Source organism: Triturus cristatus, chromosome 4_1 (genome assembly GCF_964204655.1).
Source record: "Triturus cristatus chromosome 4_1, aTriCri1.1, whole genome shotgun sequence".
Lineage (NCBI taxonomy): Eukaryota > Metazoa > Chordata > Amphibia > Caudata > Salamandridae > Triturus > Triturus cristatus.
In genome coordinates, this window is record NC_140585.1 from 821,989,839 (window position 1) to 822,016,701 (window position 26,863).

At 45.0% G+C, this 26,863-nt stretch overlaps 1 protein-coding gene across 1 annotated transcript in view; it reads left to right on the plus strand.

Moving 5' to 3' along the window:
- Positions 1-26,863, plus strand: part of KRR1 (KRR1 small subunit processome component) — a 113,771-nt gene that overhangs the window by 74,688 nt on the left and 12,220 nt on the right. The window contains exons 7-9 of the mRNA XM_085653481.1: positions 16,802-16,972; positions 22,283-22,360; positions 22,462-22,555. Coding sequence (XP_085509607.1) covers positions 16,802-16,972; positions 22,283-22,360; positions 22,462-22,555 — 343 coding nt within the window. The remainder of the gene's footprint in view (positions 1-16,801; positions 16,973-22,282; positions 22,361-22,461; positions 22,556-26,863) is intronic.

Here is a 26,863-nt window from a genome sequence, read left to right on the forward strand (position 1 = left end):
TGCCTCAGCCAGTTGCCAATCTGGATTTTCTGAGATAAGCTCCCCTCTGCATCTAAAATTATCTGGGCCCAATTATCGGTGTGAAGTGCTTGAATCAGCCCAAACAAATCCATCGGGATGTTCTATTCAGTCAAAGTCTCCCACAGCTGCTCCCGGTCCACCAGGTCAAATGCTGTGCGGAAGTCCACGAAGCAGCAGAACAAACTTCCCCTCTGCTCAATTGAGTTCCGCGCAAAGGACCAGAGCGTGAAATAGTGGTCAACCGTTGAATCTCCCTCTTTGAACCCCCCTGTTCCGGGGGCACAATCCGATTTACTTCTGCCCAGTCCTTAAGCATTCCCAAAATTTGGCGAAGACTATTTCTCCTATATCAAGGAGATTTATTAATCTATAATTCTTCGGGGCTTTTAAATCTCCTTTTTTATGGATTGGCCTTATGATTGCTCTTCTCCAGTTTCCTGGCAAAATGCCTGTGTTAAGGATCCCCTGAAACATTTTTGCAAAAAACTCTGCCCACCACTCAGGCCTTGTTTTTATAATCACTGCCGGCAGATTATCTGGGCCTGCGGCCCGGGTAAGGTTTAGGCTAGATATTATTTTTCTAATATGACTGAAGGTAAAGTGCTCCTTTATATCCTACCTCACTCCTGTCCATGATATTGTACTTACTATTTCTAGTATTGGCCACTTCCTCTGCATCACTCAGCACCAGCACCACATCAGCACAGTGCCAACTCTGCATCAGTGCACCACCAACTCGGCGCCACCAGAACATCAGCACCGCACCATCTCTGCATCAATGCACCATCAGTGCAGCACAGCACAACCTCCGCACCAGCGCAGCACCACCTCAATATCAGCACAGCACCACCTCAGCACCAGCGAAGCCCCACCTCAGGACCAGCGCAAGCCCTCCTCAGCAAATCCACACCACTTCAGCATCAGAGCAGCACCACCTCAGCATCCGCACAGCATCACCTCATCACCAAATCAACATCACTCGGTGCCACCTGACCCAGCAGCTCAGCTGACCACCAGCGCAGGACCACCACCTCAGACTCACTCAGCCCCATCTCGGCATAACTCTGTATCACCTGATCACCACCATAGCACCACCTCCGCATCCGCACAGCACCACCTTCTCATCAGTGCTCCACCACCACCATCAGCGCCGCACAACCTCAACATCAGCACAGCACCATCTCAGCATCAGCACATTACCACCTCCGCCTCAGTGCATCACCACCAGTGCAGCCCCACGTCAGCATAAGTGTAGCATTAACTCGGCATCACTCAGCAGCACCTGACCACCAGCGCAACACCATCTCAGCATCAGCACAATACCACCTCCGCCTCAGTGCATCACCACCAGTGCAGCCCCACGTCAGCATAAGCGTAGCATTAACTCAGCATTGCTCAGCATCGCTCAGCCCCACCTTGGCGTCGCTCAGCCCCACCTTGGCGTCACTCAGCCCCACCTTGGCGTCGCTCAGCCCCACCTTGGCGTCGCTCAGCCCCACCTTGGCGTCGCTCAGCCCCACCTTGGCGTCGCTCAGCCCCACCTTGGCGTCGCTCAGCCCCACCTTGGCGTCGCTCAGCCCCACCTTGGCGTCGCTCAGCCCCACCTTGGCGTCGCTCAGCCCCACCTTGGCGTCGCTCAGCCCCACCTTGGCGTCGCTCAGCCCCACCTTGGCGTCGCTCAGCCCCACCTTGGCGTCGCTCAGCCCCACCTTGGCGTCGCTCAGCCCCACCTTGGCGTCGCTCAGCCCCACCTTGGCGTCGGCTCAGCCCCACCTTGGCGTCGGCTCAGCCCCACCTTGGCGTCGGCTCAGCCCCACCTTGGCGTCGGCTCAGCCCCACCTTGGCGTCGGCTCAGCCCCACCTTGGCGTCGGCTCAGCCCCACCTTGGCGTCGGCTCAGCCCCACCTTGGCGTCGGCACAGCCCAAACTCTGCCTCGGCACAGCCCAAACTCTGCCTCGGCACAGCCCAAACTCTGCCTCGGCACAGCCCAAACTCTGCCTCGGCACAGCCCAAACTCTGCCTCGGCACAGCCCAAACTCTGCCTCGGCACAGCCCAAACTCTGCCTCGGCACAGCCCAAACTCTGCCTCGGCACAGCCCAAACTCTGCCTCGGCACAGCCCAAACTCTGCCTCGGCACAGCCCAAACTCTGCCTCGGCACAGCCCAAACTCTGCCTCGGCACAGCCCAAACTCTGCCTCGGCACAGCCCAAACTCTGCCTCGGCACAGCCCAAACTCTGCCTCGGCACAGCCCAAACTCTGCCTCGGCACAGCCCAAACTCTGCCTCGGCACAGCCCAAACTCTGCCTCGGCACAGCCCAAACTCTGCCTCGGCACAGCCCAAACTCTGCCTCGGCACAGCCCAAACTCTGCCTCGGCACAGCCCAAACTCTGCCTCGGCACAGCCCAAACTCTGCCTCGGCACAGCCCAAACTCTGCCTCGGCACAGCCCAAACTCTGCCTCGGCACAGCCCAAACTCTGCCTCGGCACAGCCCAAACTCTGCCTCGGCACAGCCCAAACTCTGCCTCGGCACAGCCCAAACTCTGCCTCGGCACAGCCCAAACTCTGCCTCGGCACAGCCCAAACTCTGCCTCGGCACAGCCCAAACTCTGCCTCGGCACAGCCCAAACTCTGCCTCGGCACAGCCCAAACTCTGCCTCGGCACAGCCCAAACTCTGCCTCGGCACAGCCCAAACTCTGCCTCGGCACAGCCCAAACTCTGCCTCGGCACAGCCCAAACTCTGCCTCGGCACAGCCCAAACTCTGCCTCGGCACAGCCCAAACTCTGCCTCGGCACAGCCCAAACTCTGCCTCGGCACAGCCCAAACTCTGCCTCGGCACAGCCCAAACTCTGCCTCGGCACAGCCCAAACTCTGCCTCGGCACAGCCCAAACTCTGCCTCGGCACAGCCCAAACTCTGCCTCGGCACAGCCCAAACTCTGCCTCGGCACAGCCCAAACTCTGCCTCGGCACAGCCCAAACTCTGCCTCGGCACAGCCCAAACTCTGCCTCGGCACAGCCCAAACTCTGCCTCGGCACAGCCCAAACTCTGCCTCGGCACAGCCCAAACTCTGCCTCGGCACAGCCCAAACTCTGCCTCGGCACAGCCCAAACTCTGCCTCAGTGCACCACTTACTCAGCACCAGCACAGCACCATTTCAGCATCCGCACAGCACCATTTCAGCATCCGCACAGCACCATTTCAGCATCCGCATAGCACAACTTCAACATCAGTGAATCAGCACCAGTGTAGCCCCACCTCAGCAGCAACTCAGCACCACTTCAGCACAGCACCAGCGCAGCATCAACTTAGCACAGCACAAACCTACGCAGCAGTGCAGCGCCACCTCTGCAGCAGTGCAGCGCCACCTCTGCAGCAGTGCAGCGCCACCTCTGCAGCAGTGCAGCGCCACCTCTGCAGCAGTGCAGCGCCACCTCTGCAGCAGTGCAGCACCACCTCTGCAGCAGTGCAGCACCACCTCTGCAGCAGTGCAGCACCACCTCTGCAGCAGTGCAGCAACCACCTCTGCAGCAGTGCAGCAACCACCTCTGCAGCAGTGCAGCAACCACCTCTGCAGCAGTGCAGCAACCACCTCTGCAGCAGTGCAGCAACCACCTCTGCATGAGCGCAGCACCACCCCAGCACAACACCATCTCCACATCAGCACAGCACCACCTCCGCATCAGTTCACCAGCGCATCCCCACTTCAGCACCAGCGCAGCCTCGCCTCAGCAGCAATTCAGCACCAACTTAGCATCAGCACAGCACCAATTTAGCATCACTCAGCACCAGTGCAGCACCACTTCAGCATCACCTCTGCACCAGCACACCACCTCAACACCACCTCAATCTGCCCTCTGTTGATTCTTCCCTGGTGTCCATCTGCTGCTCATGTTGGAATTCAGGTACTATTTCCCAACCTCCTGTTGTTTGTCTCCCCCCCCCCTCTCCCCCCCCCCCCCCCCCCAATAACATTTAAAACAAGCATTTTATCACTCATTGTAGGCTTCAGGTCGCCTCTACTACAATTGTTTCTGCTTACCTCGGTGGAGTCCATATGCTTCTTTGTATATTGGGAGAAAGAGGGGGGAACAGAGAGGGAAGGAGGGGGGAACAGGGAGGGAAGGAGGGAGGAAAGAGAGAGCGTGAGAGAGAGAGGGAAGAAAAAAGAGCGGGAGAGAGAGGGGAGTGCAAGAGAGAGGGAAGAGGGAGAGAGGGGAGTGCAAGAGAGGGGGAAGAGAGAGAGAGGGGAGTGCAAGAGAGAGGGGAGTGCCAGAGAGAGGGGAAGAGGGAGAGAGAGAAGCAAGTGGGAGAGAGAAGCAAGTGGGAGAGAGAAGCAAGTGGGAGAGAGAGAGAGAGAGAGAGTGTGTGTGTGTGTGTGTGCGGGAAGAGGGAGGGTGAAGAGGGGGGAGAGAGTGAAGAGTGAGAAGAGGGGAAGAGAGCGGAGAGAGGGAGGTAAGGAGAGCGAGGGAGAGAGAGGGGGAAGAGGGAGGGTAAAACAGAGAAAGAGGGAAAAAGAAGAGGAGAGAGGGCGAGAGAGAGAGGGAAGATGGAGGGAGTGAGCGAGGAAGAGAGAGTGATTGAGTGAGTGTGGGTTTAGTAAAATTTTGCTGAGTGTTTGCCCAGCACTTTATGCACTCTGTAAGATAAACTCAAAATCTTCAGAAGGGACAGGAGAAATGAAACAGGAACAGAGACAAGGGAAAATAACTGATATGGGACAGAGGAAGAAAGTGCAACCTTTAGGGATGGAGTAGTTTTCTCAAAAAAAAAAAAAAAAAGGTATGGACTTGCTGAAACCTGGGTGTTGCTGAGAGTTTTGTTCTGCGCCTGCGTTTGCCTAGATCTTACATAAAGTGTTTTTATATCTGTTAATTAGTTCTTCTCATTAATACACTTAATGTTTTAGTGAAAAATAAATTATCATTTTATGAATCAGTCGTTTCCTTATAGGCAGATACCCCAATAACATATATGAAACAAAATATATACAATATTGCACGTGAGGTGATTACATATTGAGGAAGAAACTACACGTACCCACAGAAGTCAGTAAGAAAAGTTCACTCGTGTGTGCATTAAACGGGGGCAAATCTATATTACAAGGATAGAAATCTGACCACTGTGCTATGTCTTTAACTCCGAAATATTTTTTGAGAGGGCAGTGTGGTGAACAGTGAATTGTTGCATGCAGGGGGCACACGTGATTAAGGACAGCTGGTAGCGGTGCCATAATGTACAGTTTCCTCTAGTTTAATGTTGTACTGATAATGTGAGACGGCGAACTCAGCTGCAGAGCCGTGCTAAGCACACACCCTCCCCACCCCTCTCCCTGGCTGTGCCCACTGTGTGGATATCCCTGGACCACGACATCGATGTTTGTAACCTGTCACACACTTGTCACATATCAGCTGCCATTAAAATGCCATTATCCCACCTTGATCAACACTGATCAGCATGGCACGTGCTTCATTTACTTAACACAAAATATAGCGCTACCGCCTCTCGTCAGGGGTGCCAAGCTCAACATAAATGTAATTTTAATGCATTTCAATACAGCGCCTAGGCGGATGCCATCTTATTTCAGGAAGATTTGTAAATATATGCTATTTCCAGGAAGCCTGTTGTAGGCATATCGATTTCAACTATATCATGAGACAAAGAGATGGTCACAAGACGTCCTCGGGTTCCGGGAGGCGCGTGCTGCCTCCTGCCTGTCGATGTATCCGTGCGAGAAGTCCGATACTGCAACGACGCACAATTTAAAATGTTGGAAGAGAGAGGCTTAGATGGAGGGCAACGGGGGCCTAGATGGGTTAAACAGAGAGAGAAACGAAGAGCGGTAGAAAGGGTAGGTGAAAAGGGAGAGAAAAAAATGAGCAAGGCATACAAAAAGAATGGGAGAAAACGAACAAGGTAAGTAAGACAAATATAGAGCTCAAAGAAAAAGGAAAGAGTGTGAGACAGAAAGCGAAGAAAGAGTAAAATGGAGAAAGTGAAATACAACCAAAGAGAACAAGCAAGCGCTATAAGGCAAAACTGACAACAGATGGGGAGAAGGGAGATGCGAGCAGAGCCCAAAAAAACGAGCATTGGGCGTACGCGTGAGACGCCATATGTGGTGGGGGAGGGAGAGAAGTGGGAGTTGTGTGTGTGTGCGCGCGCGGCCAAAGCTTGGAAAACAAGCATTGGCCGTGCGACGCGGGTGGAAAAAGTGAAAGCTCCAGATGGCGCCTCGGGCACTGAAAGCTGCCGGCTGCACGCTTACGTGAACGCAAGCGCTAGGCCTTGTGGCAGCACTTTGAAAACCCGTACACTAAATGTCTCGGCCAGACCAGCGCATGCGCTGGATCAGGCGAGACCTAAAAATGTAACAAGCAAGCATTACAACAGGCAGAAAGAAGTTGCTAGCATTGTAAGGACAAAAAAATAGAAGACATTTTTTAGGTTAATTCTATTTTGAATAGGGTCATTCAGTTGTACATAATGTATTCTTGGTTATATATAAGGTAAGAAAAATACTTAACACTTTTTTATTATAACTTTTCAACATGCTGCACAGCAGCCACACTGCTCTACAACGTAGTTTAAAGACCTTGGCAAAGCCAAAAGCTCTGGCTAAACAATTATAAGGTCCCAAAGCGATACCTTTTGGCTATGCCAATGCTTGTTGTCATGGTCACCCCCCATTTCTTTCCACTGGTACTGATGTTTTTCGACTGTGCACTGAGTCCCTGCTATCCAGGCCCCAGTGTCAGTGCTCTTTCCCTAAAACAAAGGAAAATGGGCTAATTGGCTCACACTTTGGCACCCCTGTAGTTCACTAGTAAGTGGTACTTCTGGTACCTAGGGCAAGGGTACCAAAGAGGGTCCCTCAGGGCTGCAGCATGTATTATGGGACCAAAGACAAATTGCATGCAGCCTGCCATTGCAGACTGTGCGTCCTGGTGCAAAGCGTGAGTCAAAACACAACATGATATACTTACTGTGTGCCATGCCAAAGTCACTGCATGTAATATATGTATGTCATCTCTACCGCAGGCCTTGTCGCCCTTTGGCAGGGTGCATTATATTACATGTAAGGGCAAATCTGCATGAGCACATTTGCCCCTGTGCTGTCTAGTCCAATTATTAGATGGTGCAAGTAAACAGGGAGGCAGTCTTAAGTATATGTATTGAGAACTGGTCATTTCGAGCTCCCCGTCTACATGGTGTCTTTACTGAAACCTATGGTGTTTGGTATCAAACACCTTGTCTTAATAATCTGTACAGTTGCTAGTACAAGATTATGACCTGCAACTAGAGGGTCAGTTAGAGGTTCCTCCTGAAAAACCTACTACTCTCTAATGTGCTGGCTGCCTAGTATCATCCAGCCTGCCGCTACACACATGTTTCTGACCCCATGTAGGTGAGAGCCCACGCTATCTGAGGCCATAATCAATGCCTGCTCCGGAGAAAGGTGTTCACACCTCCTCCAGCAGGGGATGGCTAGTGATTTTAGCATATCAAGGCCAGTGGCCTGCCGCCTATGGTATGCGACCTTGGCTTCCTCCTGCCCTGGGAGATGCCACCCCCTGCCCTGGGAGATGCCACCCCCTGCCCTGGGAGATGCCACCCCCTGCCCTGAGGTCCATTTGGCACCAGGACAGATGAAACATTAGCTATGCTAGTAGTTGTGTTTCACCACCAGGCTAGTCGCACCCCTAAGGTGGACTACCTGATGTGCTCAACGAAAGAAGTATTCCACTACCATGTTTTTGGTGGAATTTGGAACTGAGACAAGGTTATTCCCACTCCCCACAGGAAGTTTTAATTTAGGGATGTAGTTACCCCAATGGAAATAAGCCTATTGGCTACTATCTTTTGCCCCGAAATTCAGTATTTAGGTGGCCCCCTGACACCAGGAATTCAGGTTCGCCTGACTGAAGAAGGACAAAGAAGAACCAAAGATCGCAAGAACTGTGGACTTGGCGCCAAACCCTGCCTGCCTGATCCTGTCTTGACAATTGCAAAGACCTGACTCGTCCTGCAGTTGTGCATCGTCCTGAAAGCCTCACAGGGCTGCCAGCACTTTGACAATCAGCCAGTATTTCCCTTGAAGTGGGGGAACCACTTCCCTGTAGACACCGACCTCATTGACCTGATAAACCATTGTGCTGACCCAGAATGCAATTGTTTACCTCCCTACTCACGTCTTTTTAATGCTATAAATTTTGGCAGTGCCACCCTGAAAAAACACATCTAAAATGTTTTTATGCTGATATAGTAGAAATCTAGTGATCACCAACCTCATCGATGAGCTTTGTCTCGCAAGTTATTTATAAATGTATGTGTGTGTGTGTATATATATATATATCACACAAAACCCCCTCTGATAGGATAGGAGAAGATGCCACTCGGGGAAACTTTGAGAGACGTTTAATTAGGACAGCAAAGCAAGATGCATTTCAGCGTTGTAGCCTCCCTCAGTTGCCGCTGCTACCGCGATATTACTCCACCCACGCCTTATGTGTGTCCTGCATTACCCTCATTGGAAGGTGAGTGAGATCCAACCCCAAGTCACATGGTCGTTCTCCCAATGTGGGCCAGGTAAGACTTCACCTCCTCGAAAGCACCGCCTCCCGGTGAGTATTGCTTGGTGAAAGAACACAATATTCAGGGTAAAGGCACGGTAATAAAATGGAATTCCACGGTGAGGATGGTGTCCACGAATTCTCTCAAGTCCCCTTTACGTTCCAGCCCTAAGTATCCAAATCAGCCGGGTCTTGAGACGAAAATGCCGTGATATCGCCTCATCGTGCAGTCACGAGCTGCACCTGGCAGCAGTCCCTGGCTTACCTTGCACTTGAGGCAGGCAGAAGTTGTTCCGATCCCTCGGAAAAGAGAAAACAAGCTGAAACAGCTGATACAAGCATCTCTCCTGCCACTTAGTGGGACGGGGACTCCCAGCACATCGATGGATGGATGGATGGATGGATAGATAGATATAGATATAGATATATATATCTATATATATATATATCTATATATATATATATATATATATATATATATATCTCGAGTGGAATCCCATTCCAACTCAGAAACGGGCCGACACATGCTCAGTGACAACTCGTAGATTTATTTTGCCAAAATTAAAAGCGCAAAGCGTGAATCCAATTCATTGTTGTGAAACGCTCGGCATACGCGTTTCAGTCTTTCGACCTTCCTCAGTGCCAGTTCCAACAAACAGTGATAGTACACCTGGGGGCCTGTTTAAATGTATGGAAGTTGTTTTCTGATTGGAGTATGTAACTGACCAATCTCCACGGCCTCTGAATGCGCTGCTCACCGTGATCCATGCCGGGTTTTCATGTGCCTTCGCTGCGAGTCAAAATGCAGTGATTTTGTGCTCGTACGCCAAGTGACGTCCCAGTCCTGCTGGCTCCGATATGCACACTCACCCCAGCCTCTTTCACAGAATAATGGCAAATAAACTGCTGTTGGCACCTTAACACAGCAACCTGCCGTGTCCTCTCTCCCCATTCTTTGGTCATCCAGGTAAATATCCTTGCCAAGTGGGGGGGCGACGCGCTGTAGTTAAATACACAGTCCAAAAAGTAGCACTGAGCATGTGTCGGCCCGTTTCTGAGTTGGAATGGGATTGGACTCGATGTGTCACCGGTAAAGCAAGCACCGGTTACAGACACGCCCTCTCGGTCTGGTGCTACGCGCATAACTTGCTACTTTTTGGACTGTATATATATATATATATATATATATCTAACAACAGCTTTTAAATACGTGCATCCACCTGGGGAGACACACACTACGAAATCCAGCAGGCATTGCGTTTAAGTCCATTGGAGGATGCCTAATCAGTATAAATGCGTGGGTGTGTCAGCACGAACTCATTGGTCGAGCCTCTGAAGAGAACATGAAGTTCGAAACGCGTCAGGCTTATCATCGACATGAGAGCTGGAAACAATATCAGACTGTGATGCTTACTCTTACCCGTGATTTGCTGTGGAGTGCGTCCTTGTTTGCGGGCAAACCTGGAGCAAGATATATATATATATATATATATATATATATATATATATCTCTTCTACGAAATAAACATCCAGCACTCCGAAGTAAAAATTGGGCACTCGGTCTTTATTTTGATGAACGAGGTGTAACATCAACGAGTTTCAGCAGACTCACACTGCCTTGTTCACGATGTTTGTGCACCATTTTTTTCTCAATAAAATACACATCAATTGGTGAATGACATCGAAGAGGGACTCAACATATAAAGTCACAGGCTCTGCTTGGTGCACTTTGGCCGCCATCTTTTAACATGTTCGTTCCTATTCCTTTAACATGTTTTTATATTGCACATTACGCTTACTCCCCTCTTTTCCCTTCGTATTTTCTCTACAATCATGTCAGAGTGTGTTACTCCTCTATGTATTTACAAAAAGAGGGAGAGAAGGGAGAAGAAATATTTTTCACGACCCAATAATTGAAACTATTTTTTATACCGCAGGAATACACTTCCTTGCACACATTCTTAATAGTCAATTAAATATATATATATCTTCCACTCCCCCCCCCCCCCCCCCCCCGTCACCCTAAGTGGCAGTCTGCACTTTGTAGTTAAAGTTAGAACCTAGTTACCATAGGAAGAAAGTATTTTGGTTGGTTTGTTATTAACTTTGCTACCATTTGATGAATCTTCACAAAACGTTCCCAAGAGTTAATCCACTTCAGTTTCTACCTTAAAAAAATGGGGGGAATCCATGAAGCTGCGGCTAAGAAAACAAGCGTTTGCAATGCTATAGGTCTCGCATTTACGCGAGTTTATGCTATTACCATTGTAAATGACAATGCGTTTTATTTATGTTTGAAAAACCAAAACATAAATAAAAGGCATTGTCATTTACAATGCCAATAGTGATGTGTGTAAAAGGGCCATATTTACAAGGCGCTGTTAAGCCTTAACGCCGCTTTGTAAATATGGAGAAGGGCATAGCGCTACCAGAACGCCGCAAATGGGACGTTCTGGTGGCGCTATCCCTCTGTAAATATACCCCTCAGTGTCATTAAAGATTTGATTCAAAGTCAGGCGTATTTTAACTTTCTGTCTATACTCTTGCTTGGGCCTTGCTTGTCCAAGTGTGGTTCAGTTGATTTAGAAGCTGCTGTTAAATTTAGGGTGAGGTTCGGTTCTGCCTTGCTGCGCTCGCCCGCTGCGCACCAGCCGGGTACCACACAAAAGCTGCTAAGATCCCCGTCTGGAGGAATAAGGGAGTCAGGTGCACATAAATAGACCTGCAGACTCTTCCAAAACTGGCATTTCACTTCATGCCATACTGGGCAAGTGTCTATTAGTAGAACAAGGTCATACTTAGAACCGAAAGCAGCAACCCGGCCATTTCTTTTGTTTAATCTGACCCCAGTCACGCGCAGGGTAAATTAGAGCGTCTTTTGTCAGATTCAGTCACTTAAAGCACAGAGGATGAGTGTAACATTTGTATAAATAATATATAACACTGTTCTGCTGTGGCTCAGTGCCCAAAGACTGCAGAGTGCTGCGGTGTGGGCTGGTACTCAGCCCCTGGCCCCGTGTGGGTACTGCAGGCCACGACATGGGATGGGCCAAGTGGGTGTGAGGCTAAAGCCTGCGAGGGCATCTGCTGAGGACAGCAGTGTAGCAAGGATGGCCTGGCCCCGGTGCAAGAAAGGAAAATGGCTTCTTTGACGGCTATTAGGTACAAAAAAGCAGCATTGTCAGGGGTTCAAAGGCCCCCTCAGGACTCTGGGCCCCGGTGCAACTGCACCTGCTGCGCCTCCGGCTGACGAGAGGTCCTGGCTGCCAGCTCCTCTGCTTGGCTGCCTCCGATATGAAGGAACAGCGCCCCTCGTGGCGCTTGGGGGTAATGCCGTACATTGGTTAAAACGCGGAGATGCTTTTCCGGCTCTTCTAGTACAGGAACGGTGTATGCTGAGGTGTAAAGAGGGCGTGGCAAGGATGGCTCGGTCCGTCGTGCAAGCAAGGAAGAAGAGCCCCCATGCTCTCCACTTCAATAGTGGAACACAGACAAAAATCGATGGTGTGTAAGGGGCCTATTGAATCCATAAGTCCGGTGCCACTGCACCTGCTTCACTATTGTTAGTTACGCTCCTGAAAAGAAAAGGCTGAGTACCAATCTGACGTAGGACGTACTATAAAGAGATATGCGTACCTAGCGCCTAGTGTACAGCGCTGTTAATTACTGCCTCAGCTAAATCAAACTGCACATGATTGTATGTTCTAAGATGCATCTGCAGCGCTTTGAAACCAGGCAGGGTGGACTTCGCGCTATACCAAACTGTTAAATAGAAAAAAGTTAACTTTGTGGAAGTCGGACGTACCCGACTGTGCCTAAAAATACCAATGCCGGAACTAGGTAGAGCGCCTAAAGGGATCCAACGAGCCCTCAGCGCTCCGAGAGGTCACACTATGTTCATTTGTGAAAACTGTAATAACCTAACGTGCGTTTTACAAGTTCCTGAAACTGCACGGAAACCCCGTACGTTTGGGACAGTGAGAAACAAACGGCGTGAAATGATACCTTCGGCGCAGGATCTTTCAGCCAGGCTGTCCTGTCCCTGCCAGCGAGAGAACATGTGATGCCCTGTCAGTTCCAAGAACCGTGCTGAGCTCTGCGTCTTAAAGACATGTGTCATGACCCCACGATCACAAGAACGCTGCTGAGATATATGGAAGGCCACGGGAATTATGCGGCAGCGGAGGGGGCAAATTATGCAGCAAGAATAGGAAAATTATGCGGCGTAATGCGCTACATTTTGTGACAGCATTGCTTGATTATTTAGTAACGTTTACACCTCTTACCACTGTCTAGGTACTGGGTGCGCCTCATTAGTTCCTGTTAAACGCATGCATAAGCTTTACAAAAGGACTTGTGCGCGCGCTTGGCGGGGGAGCGCATTCCAAGCGGGGGAGCGGACCCTTGGAAGTACGATGCCAAACTGATTGCATGGCGGCACGATGTGATTGTGCGCGTGCTCGCCATGCAATCCGCTTTTGGGAGCACTTTTGGGAGCCCCTTACTAGAGTCTCGCATAGCGATTGCTATCGCAATAGCTAGGCGAGACCTAAAAAGGGAGAGGGTGGTCCCATAACGTAATTTTTCCGTTGCAATTTCCATAGATGATTTGTGAACAGCACTACAATCCAAATGGCTGTCAGAATTACACCAAATTTGTCAGAAAGCCAGATCTTGATCCAGAAAGCGTGTTGTTGTGATTTGTTGTAAATCCGTTCTGTGGTTTTCGAGATATGTAGGTTCAAAATGTTTGTGGAGTCTCATCTTTCGCACTTTCTTGGTTTACTATTTTTGAATTTGAATAGGGCAACCAGTGAGCCCTTACCGGCTGGAATGTTACTTCTTGTATATTTTCTATATTAGTTCAAAACTATGAAGTTGTCTGGTTAGGACAGTGGTTAGGTTGTGCATCCAAAACGTTTGGCGGTCCCAAGCCTTGCTAGGTATCACTTTCTGGAACTGAAAATTGTAGCCAGGTTTGAGGTATAATTTTGATGGATTAATGGAGTAGTTTGGGATATTGGTGCCTTGTACCGTCAGATGTATGAAGTAGCTATAAGTGAAGTCTTGTTTGACCTCATATGGGACCTTATGTGAATGTGGTTGCAGGCCCTTCAGGAATTCCTGATTTTGAAGATGTTCTTGTAGCCCTAGTAGCAGGGAGGTAGGGGATGGTCGCCAAATTCTGCAAGAACCTGTTTAAAATCTGGGTTTCAAATGAATATGGCTTTTGTGCTGATGACTTTCTATAAGATTATCGGTCTCTAGAGAGGTTGTTTGTGCTGAAATAGTTTTGATCAAACCTAGTTTGAACTAGAGTATCAGCAAGAAATTTCCATTGTGATGAAAGGAGCGACTGTATGGGTTATTAGCCATCTTTAGCATGTTGCATCTCTGGTCCATTTGCAGATGGTGGTGTTGGTGCACTGTGCATTAGCAGGTGCACATCTGGAGTTTCTTTTGTCGGATTGGCTGACTTGTGTCAGGGTAGGCATGGAGTATCTTTTTGGAAGTTCTTTGTAGTAGCAAGTAGATGGAATTGGCTCCTTTCAGTAGGTATGCCTTGCTTAGTTTGATCTTGGCACCTTACGTTAGCCTGAGAATGGCCAGTTGAATATGGGACTGGAAAAGGCATGGGGATCAGTGGTTTTGGTTGGGTAGGCATAACTGGCTGCAACTGAGAAAATGCATCTGAGTGTTTTTTCTTTTTTTTTTTTTTTTGGGACGGAGGTAAAGGCTTAGATTGTTGGAGGTTAGGCCCAATAACCCCTGACTGCTCTAGACTAGGGAAAAGTTTTCCCAGAGTGGTCATGTCTTCTGGTGTATAAAGTCAAAGTTGAACCCGATCTCCCCTACCCCACCCCCCCTCCATCTTCCTGTGGAATCCAGGGTTCAAGTTATTCTAAATGAGCATTTGCATACCTTTGTATTTTTGTCTGTGGCTGATTTATATTGTGAAAGCCATAAGACCCAATCACACCTTTTTGCCAAGGAGAACTTTAGATTGGGAAAGGTCATGTCAATTATTATAATTTTTTTTTTTTGTGTGTTTGGGTCAAGATGGTTCCTTTTTCGAAGAGATTAATGACGATGGTGCCAAAGCGCAGTGGATTTTTCTGGGTTAATAGCCTCGATTTTTTTGTAAATGGTGATTGCCAAATGACCTGCAAAAGTCCTCTAACAGATTGTGCTGTCAGCTGAAGGTTAGCTATGAGCTTTCCCAGCATGGTATAGAAGGAAAGGTCAACGGTGAGTGAGAATGTTAACGACCGTGAACCACTTACATTTTCTTGTAATATTTGTTGGATAGCTTATTTTTAAACCGTCTGTTTTCAGTGTTCTGATGGAAAGAGTTAGCATAAGTTATCAACATTGTGAGCCATTGTGTAATTGTTTAGAGACACAGAGGTTACCTTAACGGCTATGACCATTTGATGTGATAACCTTATAGCCTTCAGGGTGGGTGAGTGGTCCGAGAACTAATTAAATTGCCACTAGGTGGTGAAACAAAATAAGCTGCCCACAGATCTAAATCTCATCTGACTGCACTGTAAATTAAGACTATTGTAACCCTGGCTTTATCTTTGTATTTTTGACAGTCCTGGTTAGCTATCATCCCTAATGCTTTTTTTCTCAAACTTAAACTGAGACTTTCTACCCACATTTCCTTCCAGGTACTTTCAACTTCCTGTACTAAATTCTTTTCCCTTGGTTGTGGTCTTGACTTCGCTACAAAATGTCCCCAAGAGACTTCGCTTTTAGTGTCTCAATTACAAAAGTTGGATTACCTATTCAACATAAGATGATTCCTGATGAGATCTATAACTAACTAGTCAGCTACTGACTAGAAGCTAACCGACTATAATAACTTGATTCTGTAGGGTCAAACTTAGACTAGATGGCAATCCTGTGAAAGTTCTTCTCTCTCTTCCCTGCTTTTCTCCCAAAAGAAATGTCATATTGCTGAAAATTACAGCCTCTTTCCTGGTTGAACTTACCTGGAAATTGTAGATGTGCTGTATCGTCTTTGCATACAGTTGGCTCTTGGTAATTGGTTGGACTTCTAGGAGCTCGTGCAAGGACTGCTCAATGATTATCTTTATTAGGTAATTATTTGCCTAATTTTATTTTGCCTAACTGGGGAGAAAACCTTCACATTGATTCATTTACTATACTGAAAGCTGAATTTGGTAGGATCAGGTGAAATTACAATCTGGTGTAAGGAGCAGTGAGTCTGATTGCTGATAGAAATGAATTGGTGAAGGATTCTCGTTAGCAATATGTGTTGTGACTTGTCTTAGTTACTATGCATCCTCCCCAGAGTTCCAGGTCCCTGCCGCTCAGCCAGTGAGTGAGGTCATTGTATGGTGGGATTGATGAGTGTTAGTGCTTGGATGAGTGGACAGTTGAAGTGAGATGGGCTGAGCAGCAGGATGCTGCTTCTGGTGGGGGTTTACCTGATTTACCTGTAACTTGAGCTGAACCTAAAAACCTACTTTGTTTGTATCCTACAAGGCTCTTTTATTACAACAGAATGTTTGGTACTTTTTGTGGTATGGTTAAGCCTTATTTATTGACGTATCATTGTTTGGATTTTAGGGTTGATGTTTGTTTAAAGCCTCAGCCCTGGCAATATTTAGGGGAAACCCTTTTGGGGTCGGTCTCAGTAGGAGATTTGACTTTACTCCATGTGATCTACACAAGAATCAGACAAATATATTGCAAGAACAGTTTCTAGCTTGTGCTTACTACTTTACCATATGAAAGGTTGCATAGCTTAAGTATTGAGAAAAGTCTCGTTTTTGCCAGCAGATGGGTTTCAATATGAAAGGCTTCTTAAATTCACCTGTCTGCAGTCAGTCCTTAAGAACTGTTGCCGAATGCATTCACTGTACAGAGGTACAACCTGGAGCTTAAAACATTTTCCAGATAGAATCAGCCCATATTATATAAGTCTTTTCTGTTTTGCACGTTTTCAGTTTTTTGTAATCCTGTGGTTGTGCTAATCCACATATTCATGCCCGCTAATGTTTCTTTAATTTATTCAATTCCCCAGTTGCTAAAGGTAAAAGGAAAACAGTTTGGCACTCAACATCCACATCACGTTAGAGGCAAAGGTGCAATTATCCCTTTCGCATTATGACCAGAACGTGCGAGAGCAGATCGTGGTTTCACTGGGTCTTGACATTTTTATTCTTTTCCAGACCTTAATGATCAAACGTGAATTGGCAAAGGACCCTGAATTGAGAACGCAGAACTGGGAAAGATTTCTGCCTAAATTCAAGCACAAAAATATGAACAAACGTAAAGAACCCAAGAACAAGAATGTAAAGAAGGAATACACACCTTTCCCTCCACCACAGCCAGAAAGCCAGGTAAAAGTCTATCACTTTGAAACATCATTTATTTTGGAACATACGCACTAGTAAAGTTTAAAATTGTTTATAAAAAAATGCACAAAACGAATTATTTTCACATATTGTGTTATGTACATATACTGGTTTTCTAGCCATGCTTCTAACTTAACACACCATCCTATGCTCGTCTTACTTTTTATGGTTTACTGCATTTAAAAAAAAATTCAATAATGAAGCTCTTTGAACTTAAGAAATAATTAATTCTAGATGAAACACTATTTATCAAAGGAAACTTCTACATTATTAAAAGGACTTTCAACCCGTATACTTCCCATACATTCATTATGTTGCCTTACGTTTCATTTTCTCTGTCTTATGTCAGCTTTTCCTCCTTTGAGGCAGAAGTCTTAAGCAGGGCCACTAGAATTATGCGGCAGAAGAGAGAAAAAGTATGTGGCAGGGTTGAGTAAATTATGCAGCAACAGAAATGGCAAATTATACGGCGTAATGCGTCATATTTTGTGATAGTAGTACTTCATTATTTTGTCATTTTTACACTTAACACCAGGCATTGGTTGTACCACGTTAGTACCAGTTTAACACCCAAATATAGCAATAAACAACAGAAAGGTGGCCAGTCAGTCTTTGCAAAGGGCCTTCCACTGCGAGTCAACACGACCCACTGCATTTTTAGTAACTTTTGATCATTTGAACTTGAAACTATTCTTTTTGTTAGAATCTGCTGATTTTGCAACAGATGATAGATTGTGGCAAATGTGTCAAATCTATCATTATGCGGAAAAACTCTGCAGCTGCACAATCACATAATTCCAGTGGCCCTAGTCTCAAGGCTACTTCATCTTCTGCCTGATGCACAGGTTACAGATAAAGATGCAGATGCCCTGTTGGAGATGCTGCATGTTGCAAAGGTGTTGGTAGGATTTATTGAAATATCTGAATATAAACTGAAAAGATGGTACAATGTATAAGCTTTCAACTTCTTGATTTAAAATTAATTGAATGACAACAGGTATTTTCTTATCATCTTTGACTTTTAATTTTAGTGGCTAAATTTAGGAGTGTTCACATTTTTAGACTATACAAGCAGAGCAATCAAAGTTATGGATGTAGCACGCCGCTCTGTAACCCACAGTAAGTGTTTTGTTTTTCCGGAGTTCTATATAGCGCAAAACTTGACTTGAAGATATCCGGTATTAGAGCGCTTTACATGAGCACCAGTTGCGTTACATAAGGACACATTAATTTTTGTTAGGCTGAGGGAGATTAAGTGATTTACCTAGAATCACAGGATGGTGAGCATTGTTGCCGAGACTCGAACCCGGTTCCCCAGATTTGAGGTTGACCGCCTTAGCCGTTAGGTCACTTCCTCTCCCTAAGTGGTTAACCCAGTGATTATTCATTATTTTGATACGCTTGTTGGCAATTCGGGTTAGTATTGTGCTCTGAGGAAACGGAAGAATTTACTCTAGTTTCTAGTGGGGGATCAAGTTAATATGAGTTAGGTGTAATTATTAGAGTGATTTCGTCCATGTGTTTTTTGTAAAAATGGCCTAAGTAAATAAGGTGGAGGTGGTTAGACTTTATGATATTGCAAGTAGTGGTTACACAGAAGTTGAAAATTGTCGTTTATGGGAGTGGGATCAAAAGTTAGTTTATGATTTGTAAGGAGTATGGTTAGTTTACCGAAGTATAGTAGAGAGTAATGCGTCAGGCATGTGACAAAGTAGGGTACATAGAGTCACTAAGGCAGTCAAAGGGTGGGTTGTAAGGGGCAATCTCGTTCAAATTGAAAGGTAGGGGATACAATGATCCCTAGCAATAAATTGGGTTGTTTCATGCAGCGTTTTTTTAATTTTGAAATGGTGAGGTATGATGCAATTTGGGGGAAGTATAAGTAGTAGAAACAAAGTTTGAAAGTTGGTTACCTGTGGGCAGATCATATAGGTTTGCCGCTTCTTAGGTTGTTCTGTTTTGCTAGAGAATGATATTGGAACAGTCTGTCTCTTTTTGTTTACATAGATATTAAACTTGTTAGAATGTCTACTTGTTTTTTATACATGGGCTACTGAGTTATGTGGTATATCCGGATAGCAAGACGATTAGAATGGTCTGGTGAGGTTTTGAGGAGTGGACAATGCCCGAGGTTTGAATTTATCATTGTTATTTGTTTGTTTGAGACCGATGCATGTGTGTGTGTGTGGTAAGTTTCTAGGGTATTTGAAAGATGCTTACTTGCAGAGACTTGTGCTGCCAAAACATCTTCTGTTTCTTAGAGTTTGTGAAGAAGTCATGTCTAGTGATTTACTATTCTGAGATCTGATCTCAAGGCCATTCTGGCACATGTTTACATTAACACACCAGGAAAATTGAAAACTGCAAGTTGACTATGCTTTTATGTGTTTTTTAAATTAAAAAAACGTTTATATAGGCCTAAGAGATTTTTATTATTTTTTTAAAAAAAATTGTGCTAACCCAGGCTAATTTCCTGGTTTTTAAAATGTTTACCCGAATTTCAATTGATCACTTGGTCACCTGTGGTTCCAATTTTTCCTTCCTGATTTTTGACTTTTGTAGACGACACCCTTGAAATACTGACTCAACTCCTTTAGAAAAATGGAGCATGTTAACTTTATGGCCTGTCATACTGGAGTCAATGAGCAGCTGCTTGCAAGATTTGCTTAGGTTTCAAATAAACTCATATTTAGGAAGGGTTAACACCTTGCTAAAATGCAGGAGAGCATTGTGAAATCTTTGAAATATCTTAGATGTTTCGATTTGTGATTGATTGCTCTTTCCCTTACACTGGTTTCCACTTCGTCTAAGGAATTCTCCGATTTGGCTTCTAAACGATTAGCTACAAGTCAAAGATCAGAGCATACAAACCTTTGACACCTGCCAAAGACTGCCAAGCATCACAGAAGGAAGCTTGTTTGATACCTTTTGACCCCTAGAAACCTTTGTCATCTAGTGGAATACTGTTTTCTTTCTCAAGGACTGCCTCAAGCAAGTCACTGACTTCTGAGAATATCTTAATTGTATTGTTGGATGTTGAGTATCGTGACACACCAGAGAGATACATTTCTTCTTCAGAAGTAATTGTCCTTGTTGGGAGACCTAGCAACTCTGCTGAGTTCCTCCGTAATGAAGCGCTGCTTCGCGTTAAAGAACATACTAATCATTACTGTACCCTAAGACAAACGGCCATCTTATAATGATCCCTCATTCCTGTGAGAATGAGGACCCTCAAGCTTGAGCTCTGGCTTGGTATAGTGTTGCAATACAAAAATAACCTTGCAGGAATGGAGTGAAAATTGTATGGATTCCATTTCATGTCTCCCAGTGTCCTCTGCTGCACCTCAAAAGCCTCCAAATGAAGTGTATAACCTCACGGTTTGGCCCTGTCCTTGTCAGAGTGCAGCGATCCCACATTTAGTTAATGCTGCACTTCAAGGCATAGGTCAGCTTACTTAACGTCCTTTCCATCTTCTGTTCCATGCATATGGACAGCAGTATACTGTTGGCAAAAACAACTTGTGCATGATATCAAAAAAGCCTCCATATTCTGATTGCCCTAGATGCGGGTTGAGGGTTGGTTAAATCACCCCATATGTTTGCATTCTACCTTCATATGTGAAGTATTTTGGTGGATTATCTATTTTTTTTTCTTTCTTGAAAACATTTTATTATTTGCAATCCTATAGCTACTAATGTATTATGTTGGGGCTTGCAGATTCAGTATGGTTTTTCACACGGAACTGGATTGAAGCCTAGAATGTGAGAATTAATAACTTGAGTCATGCTCTTTTGATTTGGATATCAAAGTTCAATTCGGTATGAGCAATTGGTTCAACATTACAGATTGAATAGGTGGATGGTTAGATTTAGATATCAGGAAAGTTTGTCCAGTGTGCATACCCATATTCAAACCTCCTCGTTATTGATTATCGAGTTATATAGTCCGATTCATTAATGGCCTTTTGGTTTATGAATCTAAGAGTACCTTTTGCACCTTTGCGGTTAAATAGATAGTAGAAAGAGTTCAGTTTTTGATGACATCGCTTAGCCTCCGTCAACTTATACATGGGCATTGTGTTCAATTTATAGCTAAAGATGAACTCTCTTTTCCAGCCAGGCGCACCCAGTGCAATGAAGGAAAATGTGTCACATTGAGGAATGTGCTGCCCCCAGGGCAGCCGCAAACTTGTGCTGCCCTGGGGGCAGGGCATTCACATGAAATACGGAGCGGCTGCTTTACAGACGCTCCGTGTTTTACTGTGCAGGCGGCAACCCGCCAGCACTTTTAAAGGAGAATAGAGATCCCCTTGCAGGCGGGTGCAATCAGTGACTGCACCCGCCTGCAAGGGGATATCTGGGGGTGTCCATGGGCCCATTTCCCCCCACCCCCCCAACAGAGGGCTGCCATCAGGGGACGCACTGACAGTGCGCCACCTTTTAGATGACACACTCTCAGTGCACCTCCTGAGGGCTTCTTTGCCTCTGCGCCCGCGTCTTTAATACAGTGTGGGCGCAGAGGCAAAGGGATTTCCTTATTTGCATGGGCTATGCCCCCATGCGAAGGAGGGAACGCACCCTGTAGATGACGCCGGTGCTTTATATGCGCCAAAGCTATCGGTATTACACAAGCGTCTGCAGTCCCTTCTGTAATACCAAAGTGCCACGCAGGTGCACAAAGCAGACACACATGCCCACTGCGCCCCCAGGACACTTTATGTAATACGTCCCCAGGAGTGCTGACAATGAATTTGAAGTATTTACACAAATTCTGCAGCACAAATCCGTTTTTCTTACTTGCATTTTATAACCTAAATAAGGCACTTGGAAAATGTATTTGTATCGGGTTGATTTTCTGTAACCATCCTTTCTTTAGTTTTTACATACTCCTCATACACTTTACAACTGTATTTGATGAATCGTCAATATACCCATTGCAAATTTGTTTTTTAAGCGTCTTAACTGTGCATCTGGTCTTGGTCCAAAACAATGTAACATGGATTTCAGGGAACCATTCAGCAGGATTGCATTTTTAGAAAACCTAATTTATCGATTAAAATGCTGCAATCTGTATGCTATCATTGAACGTAACAGGGGTACACCCGTATGATTAGCACCCAGATCAGCCTTATTGCTAGCTGTTTTTTCTTTTACAGACGATGCCAATTTAATTACCGTCTTGATTGGTTTCTTAAGATTTGATTAGCCATATTCAAATACAAGACAGCTGTTAATTACGTTTGTTTTGCTTGTGAAAACATACCTATTACTCTGTTAATCAAGATTTTTTGATAGATGGATAAAGAATTGGCAAGCGGTGAATACTTCTTGAAAGAAAGCCAGAAGAGGAAAAAGAAGCTTGATGAGATAAAGGTGAGGGTTTTTTTTTTATTTTTGCCAGTTGTTCAGACATCAGAAAACAAATGTTTGTGTATTGTCCATGTAATTCTTCCTTGTTTATTTGCATAAACTAGGCAAAGCAAGCAGAAGCGGTCAGTAGGAAACAAGAGCAGAGAAACAAAGCATTTATACCACCAAAGGAGAAACCGGTGATGAAACAGAAAAAAGGTAATGGTTTATTGATTTATTGTTTACATCTTTGTGAATTTTTTTTTTTGTCCCGTATATGAAATGTGCTGCAATCAAAAATCAACTGAAAGTAATATTGTGTTTTCATACCACATTTTTATTTAGCACAACACTGCAATTGTTGGTCTAAATTTCATTTACCTAGAGAGATCATTGCATAATGGAATGAACGTAGTAAATCATTTTCTAATGGGGAATTACTTGAAGTGCGAATGGTAGGTGATTTGCAGTGAATTCTGTCACAAGTAGTTTGCTGCATAAAAGCAACACCCTCTCTTTGAAGCTAGGTTTGCTTTTCAAATGTTGCTAGCAACCTGGAGAAAAGCTTAGTTTCCAACTTGAGCAGAAGGGCTTTCTTTTCACTATCAACAAGATGGCTTGGTTGGAGGTACATTCAGAGTACTTTGAAAAACATGCATGCCTGCAACCTGAGCTGATAGAACATTTGTCTGGATGTGTTAATAGCAGGGGTCTGATCACAATTAACTATATAAATGCAAGGTTCCGGGTTGGGTCTCGCAGCTGGTTCAGACAGCTGGGCTTCATGCCATGGACTCTAGTGCGAGTGATATGTCTGATACGGACAAACCCCTTGACCACCTCACCCAGTGTCTGTCTCGCAGATTAATGTTCAATTCATAAGGGTGGCGAGCAGTGCTGATGATATGTGGCAATTTGTGTGTAACAAATCTTTTATTGTTATGTTACTTTATCATTTAAAATTTTTTAATAAAGTGGTTAAAAAAAATAAATGAAAAAAATACAATAAATGCCAACTCTGAACGGAATTTAAAAATAAGTGTTAAAACATAAAGGGAAATTTTTGCAAAAGCCTAATTTACTTTCCACATGGTTCAGCCGTTTAGAACTCTGTGGTAACATGAGCCTGCAGGAGGGTGTCATACATAAGTACACTTTCTCCTTCAGGGGCCAGCTGAGTGAGTGCAGCAAGTGGCCCTCACCCCAGCGCAATAACATACTTTGTCGTCTTCTGTGCTTTCATGTAGAATGCAGGAGATAAAACAAAAGCCACTCTTAATGCAGGAGATAAAACAAAAGCCACTCTTAAAGTCTGCTCTGCAGCCGTACCCCAGGAAAAATATCCATATGCCTTTGCTTTTACTGAGTAGCTGGGACTTGGGGATGCAGTAAATTAGGGAGAGAGCTAGAAAACGCATACACTCACATGGATTGCTAAATGAAAAAGCAAAAAGTAGTTCGCTGAATGTGAGCAGTGAAAGGATACAAGTTAGCCAGTCAATACAAAGGTAAGTCGTGGAATAAGAAGCAACCACATAAATGAGACGAACGCCAATAAATGGTAAAAAAAATCAATGGACGGGCTGTCAGTGCACTGCAAGTTCACCATAAGTCTGTGCTGTCTGATAGGTGAAACCTAAAAAATAAACAGGGTTCCTAGTCTAAAGAGGCTTGTTCTGGCCGCAAATAGGAAGACATTTTTCCTATCAATGGACCACTGTAATCAACTGAAACTTGAAGTCTAGGTTTTGCAGCCCCCAAAATATCTCCGCTTCTTCTGCGTGTAGCCATCCTTACCTGTTGCTCCCACCTGTTTAAGCTCCCAATAAAGAAGACCGTCACAAAGGTTCAGCGAGTTTGAAACACATTTACAAATACTCAGGGAAGGGTTGGAGTTTTAGGGTTGAATTAAAGAACCAATCCTCTTCAGCGGAGGCACATAGCAATGTTGTGTCCTTTGCACAGTTTCAACATTCTATTTGAGCTGAGTCAATACATTTGTGACAAACCAATTCTCTCTTCACTCTTGCTGTTCTATTTAGATCTCTCCTGCTTCTTGCTTCATCTGTCTTTCTGTCCTCCTCCTACACTGCTTTAATTTTATTTAATCTCCTCTATATGTACCTTTTCCCAACACCTCTATCATTGCCTCTCTGTTCTTCTCTCACCTGCTTCTCTGCCTCAATCAACTTCTTATCTTCATCTTTCCTAGTTTTCCTACACCTCTAGCATGCTAACCTACTTTTCCTATTTCTTTCTACCTCTCCCTTTCATCCTCTCACCTGTATCTCTGCCAGTTTCATGTATTCTTCATCTGTTTCCTTTGTAGGTATCTGTCTCTTATTACCCTAACATCTCACACACGCATCTCAGCCTCTGCCTCTTTTATTCTATTTCTCCTGTCTTCCTTTTTCACCTCTCGCCTTCCTCTCTCCTAGTTTTCTCTCTCCTCTACCTCTTATTCTTGTTTCACCCTCTTTTTCTCAGTCTCTCACCTGTCTTCCCAAGTATCCTTTCACTTTCAGATAGACCTTTTCTTCTCTCACCTTCATCTTAGTTTTCCATTTAAGTTAATTTTGCCTAGATTTTCTCATTTGATCTCCATCTACCATTCACACTCATCCATCCATCCCTACTTTTTAATGCCCAAGATCTTTAGAAACGCAAGGTTCAAAATGCAACAGCTTAATTACCTGCATAAGGCCTCTCTTACCCAAAAGACTATCCAAGATCTACTCTTCAGTGACATTGAGCTGCCCCAGGTTTCCTGAACCAGAAGCAGACTTCTGTTGTATGACATGGTCATGGCTGGTGGTTAGTAGATCATGAAAGTTTATAACACACGCATTTTAAAGCTTGTTGAGTAAGACTGAACTTCTGAAGCTTGTGCATTAGGGCTGATAACCTTCTTCTCCCTGAAAAAAAAGAAGAAACTTTAAAATAAGTTCATAGACTTAGCAATGGTACTTGCCAAAAAGTCCATAGCAAGATACTAGAAGTCAACTACTGATCCGGTATACAAACCATGAATAACAGAGTTCACAGGGCACTTCTTGCCCTGTTTGTTGGTATGCTTCTTACTTGCCACTCATCACAGTTTGTCTCCTAGGTCATCCTACTTTTTCTCTCTCTAACATTGGTTCTTTCTCCCAAGACATGCCACCACTCAACTGATCCTTTAGTCCAGCCCCTTTCACCTGGGTTCCTACCTTGAAGTTGATATTTTCATCCTGCTTACTGTATCTGACACCCCCTCTCCTGCTTTCCCATACGCATACAATCGACACAAAAGCTCTACTGATTTAATTTTTGGACATAATCCAGATGTAATAATCCTTGTCCTAGAATGGTAATTGCTTATTTTTTTCTGGCTCTTTGTGGAAAGTCTTTCAACATTTCAATGTATTTTTTTATTCTTTGTATTCTTAAATGACAACAGAAACCAAACCTGTGAGTGTGCATAATAGACTACTGCAGATGTTTTGTTTTCGGAGCAGGAGTATGCTCTCCACCTAAAATGGAAGTATCTCATTGCTCCTTTAGATTTAGTTATGTGACTCCTTATGATTCCAATTTTTTTTCCCATGTGCTTGGTGACTTGGAGCAGGTGGATTTTGACAAATTCAACATTTAAACCTTTTGCCAGAAAGAAAATGTATGTGCTGGCAGAATAGCAATGCTGGTGGATAAACACAGCCCCATAATGATGCCCTTCACCTACCACAGAAGAATTTGGATAGCCCTCTTTTGGTTTTGTATCATTTGCTGTTTTGATTGACGGGCAAAACATTTAAAATGCTAGCCTGGAAAACTAAACTTCTTTTGTAGTATCATGGTAGTATGGTAAACAAGTATTTTCTGCTCTGCAGCCATCATAAGCCACGGGATCTTTGGAATGATCTTTCCTCAGTTTCTGATTTCCATATTAGCAAGGAGAAGATCATCCTATGTTCATCGGCAACCCAACTCCCTGGCAAATTATATTTTCCTGGATGTCGTAGGATCTCTGAAATCATGTCTGGTTTGAGTAAAGGAAGACAATACTTTGCAGGCTCTGTGGCAGAGAAGCTTCTCAGACTGTCATTGACTTCTGATTAGGGTCCAGTGTCAGCAAATGATAATACATCTATGGGCTGGCCTTTGAGGCATACATGTCCATTCAGTCAGCAGGTAGTCAGATTGTTGCTTTCCAGCTACATATGCCTGTTAGTTAAATCATTTGTAGGTAAATCGCTTGTGCGAATCAGGAATCACAATTTTCTGGGCAGCAGTTCCAGTGCCAATTTCAAGTCTGGTTATTCAGTACTACAAATTATGTTCTGGCTTTAGCGGTTTCCATTCCTCCAGCTGCTTCCTGTTTTATAATCTTCCCACATGGTGGAGTGGATTGGAGAGGGCAGTCAAGTCAATTACTGTTGTAAGGTGGTTTATTGGTGGTGGTAAGTATGCACCTACCACCAGTGACAAGGCCACAGACACTGTACTCCGTCCTATAAAGGCCCTCCACAAATTAGTCCCTTGCTCAAC